The sequence below is a fragment of the Schistocerca piceifrons genome, chromosome 1 (assembly GCF_021461385.2).
Source record: "Schistocerca piceifrons isolate TAMUIC-IGC-003096 chromosome 1, iqSchPice1.1, whole genome shotgun sequence".
In the NCBI taxonomy this organism is placed as follows: domain Eukaryota; kingdom Metazoa; phylum Arthropoda; class Insecta; order Orthoptera; family Acrididae; genus Schistocerca; species Schistocerca piceifrons.
In genome coordinates this window covers 354,979,275-354,996,325 of record NC_060138.1, presented here as the reverse complement: position 1 = coordinate 354,996,325, position 17,051 = coordinate 354,979,275, and the positions used below count along the sequence as shown (strand labels likewise).

At 42.9% G+C, this 17,051-nt stretch overlaps 1 protein-coding gene across 1 annotated transcript in view; it reads left to right on the top strand.

Moving 5' to 3' along the window:
- Nucleotides 1–16,831, top strand: part of LOC124795029 (carbonyl reductase [NADPH] 1-like) — a 75,721-nt gene extending 58,890 nt beyond the window's left edge. The window contains exons 5-6 of the mRNA XM_047258804.1: nt 15,065–15,270; nt 16,448–16,831. Coding sequence (XP_047114760.1) covers nt 15,065–15,270; nt 16,448–16,572 — 331 coding nt within the window. The 3' untranslated portion in view covers nt 16,573–16,831. The remainder of the gene's footprint in view (nt 1–15,064; nt 15,271–16,447) is intronic.
- Nucleotides 16,832–17,051: the final 220 nt, after the last annotated feature.

Below are 17,051 nucleotides of genomic sequence, written 5' to 3'. Positions count from 1 at the left end.
GGGAGTGACCCTTAACATAGACAAATGTGATGTATTGCGAATACATAGAAAGAAGGATCCTTTATTGTATGATTATATGATAGCGGGACAAACACTGGTAGCAGTTACTTCTGTAAAACATCTGGGAGTATGCGTGCGGAACAATTTGAAGTGGAATGATCATATAAAATTAATTGTTGGTAAGGCGGGTACCAGGTTGAGATTCATTGGGAGAGTCCTTAGAAAATGTAGTCCATCAACAAAGGAGGTGGCTTACAAAACACTCGTTCGACCTATACTTCAGTATTGCTCATCAGTGTGGGATCCATACCAGATCGGGTTGACGGAGGAGATAGAGAAGATCCAAAGAAGAGCGGCGCGTTTCGTCACAGGGTTATTTGGTAAGTGTGATAGCGTTACGGAGATGTTTAGCAAACTCAAGTGGCAGACTCTGCAAGAGAGGCGCTCTGCATCGCGGTGTAGCTTGCTCGCCAGGTTTTGAGGGGGTGCGTTTCTGGATGAGGTATCGAATATATTTCTTCCCCCTACTTATACCTCCTGAGGAGATCACGAATGTAAAATTAGAGAGATTCGAGCGCGCACGGAGGCTTTCAGACAGTCATTCTTCCCGCGAACCATACGCGACTGGAACAGGAAAGGGAGGTAATGACAGTGGCACGTAAAGTGCCCTCCGCCACACACCGTTGGGTGGCTTGCGGAGATTAATGTAGATGTAGACTCCTATTTTTTTATTCGTTGTTATACCTACTCCTGCATTACCCCTATTTGATTTTGTATTTATAACCCTGTATTCACCTGACCAGAAGTCTTGTTCCTCCTGCCACCGAACTTCGCTAATTCCCACTATATCTAACTTTAACCTATCCATTTCCCTTTTTAAATTTTGTAACCTACCTGCCCGATTAAGGGATCTGACATTCCACGAACCGATCCGTAGAACGCCAGTTTTCTTTCTCCTGATAGCGACGTCGTCCTGAGTAGCCCCCGCCCGGAGATCCGAATGGGGGACTATTTTACCTCCGAAATATTTTACCCAAGAGGATGCCATCATCATTTAACCATACAGTAAAGCTGCATGCCCTCGGGAAAAATTATGGCTTTAGTTTCCCCTTGCTTTCAGCCGTTCGCAGTACCAGCACAGCAAGGCCGTTTTGGTTAGTGTTACAAGGCCAGATCAGTCAATCATCCAGACTGTTGCCCCTGCAACTACTGAAAAGGCTGCTGCCCCTCTTCAGGAACCACATGTTTGTCTGGCCTCTCAACAGATACCCCTCCGTTGTGGTTGCACCTACGGTACGGCTATCTGTATCGCTGAGACGCGCAAGCCTCCCCACCAATGGCAAGTTCCGTGGTTCATGGGGTGTATATGAGAGCCCAATAATGGATCATTTCTTTAACACGTGAACTCTACTTTTGGACAATAGTTGATTACCTAAAGAAGACACACATTTAACAAGATACTGTAAGTTGCCCAGGTTACTTAAGTTTATTATATTTATTTAAAAACAGAAATACTGGTTTAGGTAATGTAAGAAACTCTGTGGATTCATGTTTGAAGCCTTGAGAGGAACTTGATGTTTGTAGGAAGTTTTGCAAGTTTATATGCAGAGTATTTATTTGTTTCCACACTTCCAGTCAAGAAACTCCTTTATTGTTGCTTTACACAACTGGTTTTGAGCTTGACAGACATTTTCAAGTACAATATGTAAAATACGTATACACATAGTGTCACTGTGTCAGCTGTGCACCAAACATGTGACAGAATTACTGATTGTCAGTGTTTGATTAATACCAGAGAGTGACATAATCACAAATAATTAAAACAACAGTATTTGCATATCTTATGTAAATACTTTTGGGCTAAAGGAAACCAATAATGAAAACTAGAAGCATTGAGTTGTCTATAAGAACACAACAAAAGAAGGAATACTTTCTAGCTTTCGGAGTAATCTTTTTTGAGCTAGAGTAAAAAAAAACCACACACGCACACACACACACACGCACACACACACACACACACACACACACACTTACTTTTGACAGTGCTGCATTTTGTCAGGTAGACTAGGTTGTGGGGTGATGTTGGATGGAATGGACAGAGGGAGAGAGGTGGGAGGCAGGGTGGGGGATTGGGAAGGGCAACTGGCGGCTCAGAATGAGGCAGCCGGTTCGTCAGTTAGGATTGTGAGGGGGAGGGGTGATAGGTACACAGTGGGGTGCACTGTTGTTGGAACCTGTGGGGAGCAGCGCACACTGAAGGTGATGTGGAGACATGGATTTTTAAAAGAACAGAGGAAAGGTGCACTATTGGGTGGAGGGTGTGGTGCGGGAGCAGTGGGCTACTGGATATTGAGGCCAGAACAATTACAGGAGTGAAGAATATGTTGCAAGGATAACTCCCATCTGCGTATCTCAGAGAAGCTGGTGGCGGAGGGATGGATCCGGATGACTCAGGTTGTGAAGCATTGAAATTGAGTATGTTGTGCTCAGTTGCATGTTGTGCCATCAGGTGGTCAATTTTGTTCTTGACAACAGTATGGCAGTGACCATTCATCTTTGTGGAAAGCTGGTTGGTAGCCATACCAACATAAAGAGCTGTGTAGTGTTTGCAGCAGAATTAATACTGTATATGGCATCCCTGCTTTCACAGCTGACTTGGCCTCTGATGGGTTAGGATAAGCTTTTAACAGAACCAGATTAGGAAGTGCTGGGTGGGTGGATTGGACAGGTCTTGCACCTTCTCTACCACAGGGATGTGATCCATGTGGTAAGGCATCAAAGTCCTGACAAAGGTCATGGTTCAATTATTCTAGTCCAGTATTGGGTGACAGGGAGAGGGGGTGGGGGGTACTGCTTTGTAGCTGATACTTGGGGGTAGTGTGAGGATGGGGATTCATGAGGATATGGAATGGAAATCTTTTTGTGGACTAGATTTCGGGGTAGTGTCTGTCTGTGAGGAGTGTGTAGTAAGGACTGCATGTGGTACTGGGATGCCTGTGACATGGAGAGGTTTCTTTGGTGTATCAAGCTTTTGAGGGATAGGCACTGGCAGAATCAGGAAAGGTGTAGGCTATTATGTAAGGAGGATTGGGTCCCAGAGATGGGGATTTCTATGGATAAACCATTGGGGAAGGGGCGGGGGGTGGAGGTGGAATTCCATGGCTTAGGCAGCATTTAATGAATAGTATGTGGGGTTGGGCTTAGCCAGGGAAAACTAAGTTTCTGAACTGGTGCAGATAGCTGGAGCAGGGGTCCATTGGCGTAGAAATGGTGTTGAGAAATGATGCGTGAAATGGGCAAGTGAAAGCATGATTGTAGAAGGGGAACTGGATAACAGAGCATGAGTGGGAAGTGAAAAGGACAAAAGAAATTGTGCTAAGGGCAATAGGATAGTTTTGTGACATGAGGATTTTTGATCACACGTGCGTTTGAACATCAACCTGTTTATGGTCCATATTGAGCAGGGGTGTCCATTCTCTTAGCTTAAATGGGCTACGTTGGCAGAGGATCAGTATTTTTGGTCCGCACATAATAGACTTAACACTAACAATATTGCTGAAAGGGAGGAATAAAAGACGGAACGAACCAGTGATAGAATAGTTACAAGTGATGGGAGTTTGAAATAGAAAATATTCAATTTATCGTAACTTTACATAAACGACTGTTCTTTCTTGATCATGTGATAGTTGCTCATTTTTTGGGCTGCTTTGATACTTGCTTTGGGCTGTATGTGGGCTGCTGGCTGGACACCCCTGATCTAGAAGATACTTTCCTAACCACCCAGTCCATAGTCTGTCTGATAGCTTCATGCTTTGGACTCAGGACTGAAACACCCTATCCTCATTCCTTCACAACCTCACCATCTTCTATCCCATCCTCTTCAACCAACCTCCTTAATCAGACATGCTACCTTCCTGGACTTTGACCTCCACTTCTGTGATAGCTTCATCCCTCCACATTTCACCCACTAACCACCAACAGACCTATATTTCAATAGCTGCTGTCCCTTCTATACCAAAAGATCTGGAAGCTAACGAATATATAGTTGCTGTCTTTGCTCTCAAGCTTGATACGTATAACTATTTCCTGTTGTGCCGTAAGATAGATTGTTCATGTGAAGAATAAATTAATTATTACACATGTGACCTTACTCTCGACTGGAAATTACTTCTGTACTTTATCATTACTTTAATATTATTTATGGTGCTTTAATGAATATTGTTCCTTGAGACTTTTCATGTTACTGGTGGGTACTACAATAAAGTTTTCACTCATTGCTCACCATTAAATGAGATGTATTGAAATTAAACCTGATTATATGTTTGTTTATTAGGTTTCCGCAAAAGACATGAATTTCTATCAAACTTTGCTTGATGACTTTTACAAAATTGATCCTCACATCGAAAGAGCCACTATTCTGATGTTGCTATCACAGTATCCATTCTTAATTATCGAGTTATAACATCAGTATTATATAACTTACTAGTGACATGTAATGGCTTTGCACAGGTAGCATTAAGTACCTATGGCCGCGTTTGTGAAGCTTAGATGCACTGTGATGTGTTGTTAAGACTCCTTGCTGCAATTCTTTGTTGTGGACTCTTTATGGCAGACTTCTTCGCGGTGCCATGCAAAGAATCATGCCCACATCCAAGTTTGACTCAGGGAAAACAGAAAGTTGAAAGTTGTGCCAACTGCTGCACTATTGCAAAACTTACTTTATATAAACAAAGTAAAGCTGCATCTCATGCTACACTTCACCCTATACATAAATAATTGAAAATCACAGATTTTAGACTCACTTGATTTTTCACTATGCAGGTGTTCTGAAAAAACTGCAATCAGTCGGATGTCACTTAGTGGTGAATCTCCACTTCATTGAGAGATGAATACTAGGTTAAAAGGCAAACTGAAAAAAAAGTACACATTCAAGTACTCATTCAGGAGCCCATCCTACAACCTTTCGGTTTCTAGCCAAATGGTATACCACTAGAGCATCACACCAGATGCGAATTTAGTCATGCTTTCTGCTGCCTCAAGCCACTGCTGCTTTCTCGAGTTATGGCAGCTGTTTGCTAAGTGGCAGTGGCACTGTTTTCTCATCTTAACTTGAATTCATCATAATTCAGACAATTTGCGTGAAATAATTATGTTACATACAAAAGCTTTCCTCGTGAGTCAGTGCATCTGTTAGTGATCCAAATTCCTACAGCAGTTCCGGAGATTAGCCTGCACTTACAGAAGGACACGAGGTGTGTGTGTGTGTGTGTGTGTGTGTGTGTGTGTGTGTGTGTGTGTGTGTGTGTGTGTGCGCGTGTGTGTATGTTATATACACTGATGTTCAAAATTAAAGCAAGAAATGGAAATTCTGCAAGGTTGTGTTTACTTTGACACAAAACCATATAAACAGGCGATAGTGAAGTAGAAACTATGTAAAGAATACAGATCACAAACAACTGCATAATGGTAGAGAAAAATGTTGTTCTGAATTTTTTCCAATTTGGATTTGCACACACATTCTGACAACTGGCTAATGTGTTCAGTACAGGGTGTGACCACATCTAGCTTCAATACAGGCCTACCAACAATGGGGTATGCCATGAATGATGTAATCAATCTCATGTTGAGGAAGTAATACCTATTCTTCTTGCAGAACTGCTGTCAAGTCTTGGAGAGATTGCTTATGTGATGCAACCTGTCTCCCAAGAGTGCATTCCAGACATACTCTATGAGATTCAAATTGGGAGAGGGAGGAGGCCATGTCATGCTGGCAATATCTTCTGTTTCCAAGAAAACATCAAGCACCCATACTCCACGAGGTCGAGCATTATCGCCAATCAGTATGAAGTCTGAGCCCCCAGTACCTCGCAACAATCACACATGAGGTCCCAAGATCTCCTCACAGTACCTGCCAGCAGTTAAACCTTGCCGATTCACCCATGCAGTTTCATGCAGAGGTGTTTTTGAGTGGTCAGCATTATCCCTGCTCACACCATTAGGGATTCTCCTCAGTATTGATCTCTTTTCACAGTGTTTGGGTCCGGAAATCATATTCTGCTGTACCTCCAAATGCGAATCTGTTGAGAATCACTTTGCAGACCAAATCAGGACTTATCTGTGAAAAGAACATTGGCCCACTGTTCGACTGTCCAGGTGGCATGTTGACGTCTCCGCTTTAGACGTTCTCTTCTGTGAAGAGGCATCAGAGGTACACATACTGCAGGTATCTGACAATAAAGGACACTCTGCCAAAGCCTTCTGTACACTGTTTGCCTTGATACAATACATCCAGTGGGTGCTACATGGTCAGATGCCAGATACTGTGCAGTACTAAGGCAGTATCGCAGTATTCTTACAGACAAGTACTAGTCCTCTCTTTCTGATGTCACATCTGATCAGCCCTGTCCTGGCCTTCGGGATACAAGTTTGATCTCTATAAACTGTTGCCCGATCCGAGAAACAACAGAACGATTCACTTTAAGCCATGAGGTCACATCATTTTGCGACTGTCTGCTTCTATTCTTCTTATGGCCCTCCACTGCAGAGAGTCTGGTAGGTGTCTTCTCTGTGCCATACTGCACCATCTGTGACTGTGTACACAATGATTATGGATGTGGGACTATACTGCAACAAGCATTACGCCATTTGATGGGTGCCATGACATCATTGCTGGCGTAGTTGTCTGTCGACCAGATTGCCATCTTCCGTGCAGAACACGATCTTACTGACATGTGTTGACAGTTCGTATGATTATATCGTGAATTAGACATAGGAAGGGAAAATAGCAGTTTGTTGCTTTAATTTTGGACAGCAGTGTGTATTTTTGTTCTGATTCATGTGCATGTTTACTCATCACAGGAACCAACACTTGACTAGCCTTAACAACTGGTAATGTTTGGCAATAACAATAAAATATACAAAACATGTAACAAATAAATGAAGAGGAGTTCACCACCTGAAGAGGTACAGGCCAGCTTATCTGCCACCTGTAACTTTTTGAATTGAGGTTTTCTCTCTTTACAGTTCTGTTTCAATAATGACAGACAAATAAAGAAATGAAGAATTTCCCTCTTTTAGGTAATAATTTTATCATGAAAGTGATCAAGTTCTCACTTCAGCATTACAACAGTTGAATCCCAAGCCTTCAGAAACAGATCCACTTTATTGAAAGAGCACTCAGAGCTGAAAGTACAGGCATTGGAAAGGACAGAAATAATGTGGCTTAATCTCTGAGATTTGAGCCCTTTTACTACTCCCTGTTGCATTCTCATTGCTGGCAACATAGATGCCATCTATGTTGTGTTCTATATACAACCTTCCTTAGTTTAACACATCAGCATGAGAATATGTTGCAATTGTTAAGAATGTGTTGACTAAGCGAGAAAGTATATATTTGTTTATTTACTAGCCAAGAAACTGTCATTGGCCAGGTATTTATTTATTTATTTATTTATTCCAATCCTCTATTAGTGCATCTCCTCCTCCATCCTATCTGTACATCTCCTCCTTCCTCCTCTCCCTGTATATCTCCTTTTTCCTCCTCTCTGTGTCCATCTTCTCTTGTCCCTCTCTCTGTCCATCTCCTTTTGCCCCTATCTGACCATTTTCTCTTGCCCCTTTCGATGACCATCTCCTTTTGCCCCTCTCTCTGTCCATTTCCTCTTGCCCCCTCTCTCTGTCCACCTCCTCCCTTCCTCTCTCGTTTTATCCACCTCACTTCCCTCCTTTCTGTCCTCCCCTCCTCGTCTCTGTCCATCGCGGCTACCACCCACTCTTTCTGTCCATCTTCATCACCTTCTCCTCTCCTTTCCTTTCTGTGTCCGTCTTCTCCTCTCCTCTCCCCTCCCATCTCTCTGCCCATCTCTGGCTCTTCCCTTTGTCTGCCCACTTCCATCTCCCCTTCGCCCACCTCTCTGCCTGTCTCTTCCTCCCACTGCCTCTGTCTGTCTGTCTCCTCCTCTTCCCTTTTGCTGTTATCCATCTCTTCCTCTCCCCTCTCTCTGTCCATTTGCCCCTCGCCTATCTCTGTCCATCTACTCCTCCTCCTGTTTTCGCCTACCCCCTCCTTCACCCTCACTGTCTGCCCCTCTCCTCGTCTTCCCTTCTCTCTCTCTCTCTCTCTCTCTCTCTCCATGTTACCACACTCACCCCAGTAGGAGGATGGTGGTTTTTATCCCTGCAGTATTACTTTGCAAATTATAACTAATATGTGTACCACATTTCATTGAAATCATTCCAAGAGTTTAGGATGAGCTATTTACCTATGCCTTTGCATATGCACATGTCAGATATATTTCATGCATATTTATTGTATTCCACGCGTATTTGTACCAGTTTCACCTGTATGTCTAGCAAATTTTGCCTGCAGTTTCATTTCCATGCAACTTAATGTTTGTGATGTCGTATATCCTGAGCTATTTGCTGTATGATATATAATTTTGCAAGTACATCCAGTGGTGTATGTGCCTACTGTCTGTGGGGGTGTTGTGAACAGAGTTAGTAGTAAACAAGTAATAAATTAAAACGTCATGCATGGTGTGAACAGTTTTTCACACATCTCAGTATTTGACGTCGTATCTCCTGAACTGCATGTGGTACAATGATATATTTTAGCATGTACTTACAGCAGCATATGTGGATACTGTCTGCAAAATGTGTTGTGAATACTGCTAGTAGTAAACAACTAATAAATTAAAACTTCATGGTCTATGTGGGGATGATGACCACGCAGTTAAGCGTCCGACAAACCAAACATCATGTGGCAGTTTTAATGCACGGGCAGTGAAAATGTAATAAATGACTAACTTTTTTCCTTTCATTATTTTGTGGAGGTTGCCAGTGAGAAAAAGTTTTATTAAGGTTGGAAAATATATTTAAAGGTTTTTGTAAGTCTCTAATTGCTCTCATTATCACTTAAGGGATAACTAAAGTATGGGTATTCTCAGATTGTGGACTACACTGCTTTTTCACCCAAAACACTTTGATAGATGGGTGTTTCCTACCCCCACAGTGATTCTTTCCGGACAGGAAATGAGATTTTACCAAGTTTGGTTGAAATCAGTCCATTGTTTACGAGGAGGTTTGGAACATACATGCATACGCACAAATACACTATGTGATCAAAAGTATCCGGACACCTGGCTGAAAGTGACTTAAAAGTTCGTGGCACCCTCCATCAGTAATGCTGGAATTCAACATGGTGTTGGCCCACCCTTAGCCTTGATGACAGCTCAGCTTCCACTCTTGCAGGCATACATTAAATCACGTGCTGGAAGATTTCTTGGGGAATGGCGGCGCATTCTTCACGGAGTGCTGCACTGAGGAGAGGTATCGATGTTGGTCGGTGAGCCCTGGCATGAAGTCTGCATTCCAAAACATCCCAAAGGTGTTCTGTAGGATTCAAGTCAGGACTCTGTGCAGGCCAGTCCATTACAGGGATGTTATTGTCATATAACCACTCCGCCACAGGCCGTGCTCGATTGTGTTGAAAGATGCAATCACCATCCCTGAATTGCTCTTCAACAGCGGGATGCAAGAAGGTACTTAAAACATCAATGTAGGCCTATGCTGTGATAGTGCCTCGTAAAACAACAAGGGGTGCAAGCCCCTTCCATGAAAAACATGACCACACCATAACACCAGTGCCTCCGAATATTACGGTTGGCACTACACATGCTGGCAGATGACGTTCACTGGGCATTTGCCATACCCACACCCTGCCATCAGATTGTCACATTGTGTACCATGATTCATCACTCCACACATTGTTTTTCCACTGTTAAGTCATCCAATGTTTACACTCCTTACACCAAGTGAGGGGTCTTTTGTCATTTACCAGTGTGATGTGTGGCTTATGACCAGCCACTCTACTGTGAAATCCAAATTTTCTCACCTCCTACCTAACTGCCATAGTACTTGCAGTGGATCCTGATGCAGTTTGGACCCTCTTCAACAGTCAGCGGCCTCTGTCAGTCAACAGATGAGGTCGGCCTGTATGCTTTTGTGCTGTACACGTCCCTTCACGTTTCCACTTCACTGACACATTGGAAACAGTGGATCTAGGGATGTTTAGGAGTGTGGAAATCTCGTGTACAGATGTATGACACAAGTGACACCCAATCACCTGACCACATTCGAAGTCCATGAGTTCTGCGGAGTGCCCCACTCTGCTCACTCACAATATCTAATGGCTACAGAGATTGCTGATATCAAGTAGGTGGCAGCACAATGCACCTAATATGAAAAACGTATGTTGTTGGGGGTGTCCGGATACTTTTGATCATATAGTGTATCTTTATAATTTTTCTGGATGTAACTTTATCTGATCATGGTCATCAGTTCCTCTCTTACATTGGACCAGTGTTTCACACATACAGTATCTTCTCTTATATTATAGTTACCTAAGAAATAATAATTTTGAGATTACAAATAGTATTAAATTGATTTGAGTGTCTAAAAGGGCAGTGTGAGTAAATTATACTGACTATAAACTAATAAAGTTAATACTGGCAGTACTTGTACTACTGCAGCTGCTTCCACCAATAGTTACAATGGTAATAATGCCACCATAGTATTCAGTCATATACTCCAGTGAGTGGAATTGTAATGGATTTTCCACCACTTGGCTGAGCTACAGCCGCTTTTAAGCAAATACCCTGCATTCTGTATTGCCACCCAGGAAACATGGTTTCCAGCAACTCGGACCCTGTTCTTTATGGCTACTGAGATTGTTTTAAGAATCGTACCAACTATAGAGGGTGTAGGATGGAGTTGGTAGGTATGTGCTGGACTCCGTATACAGTGGCTTTGTGCCTCTTGATACACCATTGGAGGCTGTCGCTGTTCGGGTATTGGCATTTCAGGATTTATTTACAATCTGTAATGTTTATCTCCCTCCCAATGATGTTATGTCCCAAAGTGTACTGCCTGCATTACTCTCTCAACTCCTCCAACCTTTCCTAGTCTTGGGCGATTTCAATGCTCATAACACTTTGTGGGGTACAACAATGATTACTGGCTGTGGTACAGCCATCGAAACTTGACTGGCACATCTTGATCTTTGCTTCTTGAACTCTGGTACCCCCACACACTTCAGTGTGGCACACACAACTTTTTCAGCCATTGATCTCACCTTTTGCAGTCCTGGTTGTCTACCATCTATCCACTGGAGGGTGCTTGATGACCTGTGTGGTAGTGACCACTTTCTGATCTTTCTGTCCCTCCTTCAGCATTGCTCCCATAAGCACTCACCCAGTTGGGTTGTCTGTAATGCTGACTGAGATGGATTCACCTCTGCTATCGTCCTTAGTTCCCCATTGCAAGGCAGTATCATTGAGGCTATTCACCATACAATGGCAGTCATTCGTTTGGCAGCCAACCAAGCCATCCCTTATTCCTCAAGATCCCTCTGTCGGAAGATGGTGCCTGGTGGACCCCAGAGATTGCTGCAGCCGTTAAGAGATTGTAGGCAGGTTCTCCAATGCCATAAGTGGCATTCTTCGCTGGAGCACCTCATTGCCTTTAAAACAGCTGCATGCCCAGGTTTGCTATCTCATAATAAAACGACGAAAGCAAGAATTTTGGGTTTGGTACGTTTCCACCATTGGACCATGTAGCTCTCCATCACAGGAATAGGCAAAGATCAGGCGACTCTACGGTTTCCAGTCTCCTGCAGGTGTACCAAGTATTTCCTTAGATGATGCCATTTATACTGAGCCAGATGCTGTTGCCAAGTATTTTGCTGAGCATTATGCTCGTGCATCTACTACCCCACCTTTTATCTCATAAAAACAGTGGGAGGAGTGAATGCACAGTCATATAATGCTCCATTCAGTGGATGAGAACTCTCCAGTGCCGTAGCCCATTGCCCTGATATGGTCCCAGGGCCAGACTGCATCTAGAACCAAATGCTGAAACATTTCTCAGTGGATTGTTAGCATCACATCCTTGGCCTCTTGGAATGGGGGTGAGTTCCCATCCCAGAGTCAAGAAAGCACGATAGTTCTGGTACTGAAACATAGGTAAGAACCCCCTCGAGATGGACAGTTATCATCCTGTAAGCGTTACCAACCTTCACAGTGTTGGCTCCTTGAGTCTCAAGGCCTTTTGGCTGCATCACAGGGTGGTTTCTGCAAAGGCCACTCCACTGCTGATAACTTGGTTCACCTAGTCCGCCATACGGACAGCCTTTGCTCGTTGTTAGCACCTCATCGCCATATTTTTTGACCTACAGAAAGCTTATGACACGACATGGCATCACCACATCAGTACTACGTCACATGAGTGGAGTCTCTGGAGTCCACTCTCAATTTTTGCTAAGAATCACTGTGGCACCGTATGTTCTGAGGTCAAATGGGCAGATCACTCGGTACCCGCCCTGCCCCCCTCATATCCAAGAGAACGGTCCCCACAGGAACTGTATTGAGTATCCCCATCTTTCTGAAGGCTATCAATGGCCTTGCATCACTCTCTTTATATACTGATGGGTTTTTGATTTCATCACTCCTCTAGTATGGTTGTTGCAGAGTGCTGCCTACAGGAAGCCATAAGAAAGGCACAGTTGTGGTCTCTCACCCATGGCTTTTGGTTATCAGCAACCAAGACTCGTGTCATGCTCTTCTGTCACCATCATACTGCCCACTTCTTGTAGTTGAGGTGCCCACTGGTCTTCAGTCCTGGCAGACATGGCTTGCACACCTTCATGAACTTAAGCAAAAGTTCTGGTGACACCTCATTACACTTTGCTGCCTCAGTAACACTAGCTGAGGTGCAGATTGTGTAGTGTTGGCAGTTAGCCAACACTACGCACACTAATTGAGAGAGGAGTCCGAAATGCACGCGTTAAACTCACGCAGGCTGGCGTGAGGTCTGAAACAGGATACGGAATGAATGCTATAAAGAAAAGTATGTAGCTGCTGGAATACTTAACTTTAATCCATCATTTGTATACATCGTTCTTGACGGTACTTATAAAGAATATAACTGTTAATGGCGCCTTGCTAGGTCGTAGCCATTGACTTAGCTGAAGGCTATTCTAACTATCTTCTATGCAAATTAGCGAGGCTTCGTCAGTGTTGTATCGCTAGCTAAGTCGTCCGTACAACTGGGGCGAGTGCTAGTGCGTTTCTCGAGACCTGCCGTGTGGTGGCGCTCGGTCTGCTATCACTGACAGTGGCGACACGCGGGTCCGACATGTACTAATGGACTGCGGCCGATTTAAAGCTACCACTTAGCAAGTGTGGTGTCTGGCGGTGACACCAGATTGCTCTACCCTTTTTTGGCTCTACAAAACCCTGATTCAGTCCTGTCTTGACTATGTGAGTCTTGCAAATGCTTCAATGTCATCCTCAGCATTGCGGATGCTGGACCTCATTCATCATTGTGGGATACAACTTGTGACAGGTCCCTTCTAAACAAGCCCTGTGAACAGCCTATTAGTCAAGGCTGTAGTCCCTTCATTACCTATCAGGCACCAACAAAAGCTGCTGAATTACACTGTATGCATTTGTAGCTTCCCTGAACATCCAAACTATCATGTCCTTTTCCTTGGAAGTGACTCCACCTCCAACAGAAGCGATCCAGAACTGGATTTACAATTGTTGCATGCCTCCAATTTCTGTTTGGAACTGCAGCTTTCTCCACTGTCACCTCTGGTCAGAAAGGCTTGCATATGTCCCCATGGCTTGTGCCCCGACCTCAGATTTTCCAACAAGTCTCCTTTGGTCTAAAAGATTCTGTTGACCCCATGATTTTTCGCCACCTGTTCTTGGCTGCGCTTGTGAAGTATCCAGGTTTGGAAGCGGTATTCACCAATGACTCTATAGTTGACGGACGAGTGGGCTTTGCGAACTCACATGCCTAGTGCAGTGAATTCCACTCTCTGCCAAATGGCTGCAGTGTCTTCACTGCTGAATTGATGGCCATTAAATTAGCCCTTAGCCATGTTCGTTCTTACACTGGCAAGAGTATCCTAATCTGTTGTTCCTCCCTTAGCAGCCTTCAGGCTGTAGATCAGTGCTACTCTCCTCACCCACTGGTTATGGCTATCAGGGATCTTGTCTCAGACGTCCATCAAGCTGGTCTGTCATTTTCGTTTGGACCCCGGTCATGTTGGGATTTCGGGAAATGAACGAGCTGACCGGTTCGCCAAGCTGTCCAGCAGGATGCCAATTCTGGAAATGGGGGTCCCAGAACCGGACCATTGTTTGTTTATAAGCCATCAGCTGCTGGAAGTCTGGAACTCAGAATGGCCTGTCCTGATCTCCCTTACTCATAGACTGCCCTAACTTGGCTGCTTAGGGACAGCATGTTAATCTTCCTGTCATGCTACCTTTGGTGTTAGCAGACAATGACAACTTGCCTGACCTGCTGTTAAGTTTTTGCCCACAAAGGCGGTTCCTATTCATCCCTATAAGGTAGGGCTCTTTGGTGTCATTGACTGCCTTTCTCTTTATCCTTTTTCATTCTTGGTTTAAATGCCTTGTCTTGACTGATCTTTTAACAACTTGTCTGTGTTGTCTTTCTTCTGGACTTCATCTCTTTTTTAATTGTGTTAGTTACACTTAGGCTTTCCAGGATTTGCCTTTCACCTCCTTCCTTTGACTTCTGCTCCTGGTTTGCCACTTAACAGATGAAGGAACTGAAGACCTTGCAGTTTAGTCCCTTTCACTCCAAACAAACCAGTCAGCATCCAGGAGATGGTATGTTGGTTTGAGATCACAAATGTGCAATAAGACAAACCCAATAACTTATTTGAAAAGGCTCAGAGTAGGCCCACAGCTACAACAGTGGCATGAAACAGTTGTTATATCTGTGGCTGAAAGTAGTAAACAGTCAGAGAGAGAGAGAGAGAGAGAGAGAGAGAGAGAGAGAGAGAGAGATGTTCTTCCCTCATCTCATAATATTAATTTTTCATAATTAAGTGTTCTTGTTATTGCTTGTCATTGGCATTCATTTTTTATGAAATGGATTAAATAATATATGAACAGTACTGCTTGCTAAAACATTACAGGATTAAATTCTGACATATTAACCTTGCTTCTAACTGATCCTTCCTCTTCTTTAGGTCAGCAAAGAAAAATACACATTCTGAAGAAGGCTGGGGCAACTCCGCCTATGTTGTATCAAAAGTTGGAGTTACTGCTTTAACTTTCATACAACAGAGAAAGTTTGACTGTGATGAGAGACCTGATCTTGTTGTAAATGCTGTGCATCCTGGATATGTTGATACTGACATGACAAGTCATAAGGGACCATTAACCATTGAAGAAGGTATTGGTCTTAAATGTATCTGTGATAGTTAATAGAGCATATTTATTTAGAAAGCAAATGTATGATCAGTAATATGGCATAACTAGATTAAAATGTTCAGCAGTATTTTAACATTTAAATTAACGTACAGCCCATAGTAGATGCCTGACCTCAGCTTTAGTTTACAATGAGTCAAGTGTAGGGAGAAATCTGACTTTTGGGATCAGATCACATCTCATCCTTAAACAGAAATTTAAATATTTCCTCAGAGTACTCCTGTGAAGTGACAATGGAATGTGGCATTGTGGTTAAGAATCTAAACTCACATTTAATTGGAAAGGGCTTGAAATGCCTGTCCAGCCAACTAGATTTAGATTATTCTCAGTTTTCCCAAATCACTATTGGCAAATACTGGATGGTTCCTTCAAAAGTGATGTAACCAGTTTCCATGGCCGGTCTTTTTCTAGCTTGAGATTGTTACTTTTCTAAAGCACTTTTTGTGGACAAGATGTCAAACCCCAAACTTACCTACTTTTTTAAGAGCTACTTCACTGCCACATATTTACAACACTTTAATTTAGAACTTCGTTTCATGGTGAAATGTTCTTTTAGTGTGTTTTCTCCACAATTACTGTGGGTTTCATAAATCACAATTTATTTCTAACTCATCTGCTGCTTTTATTAAGGTTTTTAATTTTCTTATTGTAAGGTTTAGAATTGCACGACTGAAGATAACCTCTCAGCAGATTTTAACATTGTTGCATAGCTTTTGTACTTGAGCTGTTCATAGGAACATGGAAACATTCTCTCCACTGTGCAGTTCAAAGGATGGTCAGGCATCAGCTTCAAAGAGGTGTGTGTGTGTGTGTGTGTGTGTGTGTGTGTGTGTGTGTGTGTTTTTAAAAATAGCTTTACTGTCCTATTTCTTGTCTGTGTATCTGTCAGCTGCTCAGTACTGCCGCCATCTGGTGAAATCATCTTTATTCATCCCATTGCTTTTAATTTATCCAAGATTTTCCAAAAACATGACATTTTGCAAGAAATTATCACTGGAACACTCTTTATTCGTAATCATCAGCTCCTCTTTAATTTATTTGTTTAGGTGTAATTGTTCAGCAGTATGTGCTAAATTTGCCAATTTATTCAACTGCTTACATAAAATCAAAATATCTAAATCTGTGTATTTTCACTGTTTCAGGTGCTGTTGCACCTTTACATTGTGCTCTCCTGCCACCTGGAGTAAAATCACCTCGTGGCAAATATATTTGGTGCGATAAAAAAGAGGTTGACTGGATCAGTGGACCAGTTCCGTCACAGTGCTAACTGATGTGTCTGTTACAATGAAAGCGTTGTACTTTGATTGCATGAACTATACTTGCTAAAAATATTACCTGCTCTGTTAGGACACACATTCATGCTTCTGTTACCCTTCAGTGTAAGAACAATGTACAAAGGAAAAAATAAAGTGTTTGGGCAAGTAATTACACAGTGTAAAGACACACTTACTGAAATGAATTCAGTTGGAAGTTTTTGGGTTAATGTACCATTTGCTGAATAAAAATATTGTGTATCATTCAATGAATTTCAAATACGAGAGCTATCCAGAAAGTAAAGAACGTTTGCGCATACAGTCAGTGTGCCTGTCTTGTGGCAGCCACTCATTGGTTTGTGGTGTTCAATGTGGTGCAGACAATTGCCACAAGTGATTGGTCAGACATTGTCATCTGGTAAGTGCAGAGATAGCTGTGACCATGGTTGTGCCAGTTGCGAACCCTGTCGACTGTGAGGTATGTGGTGTTATA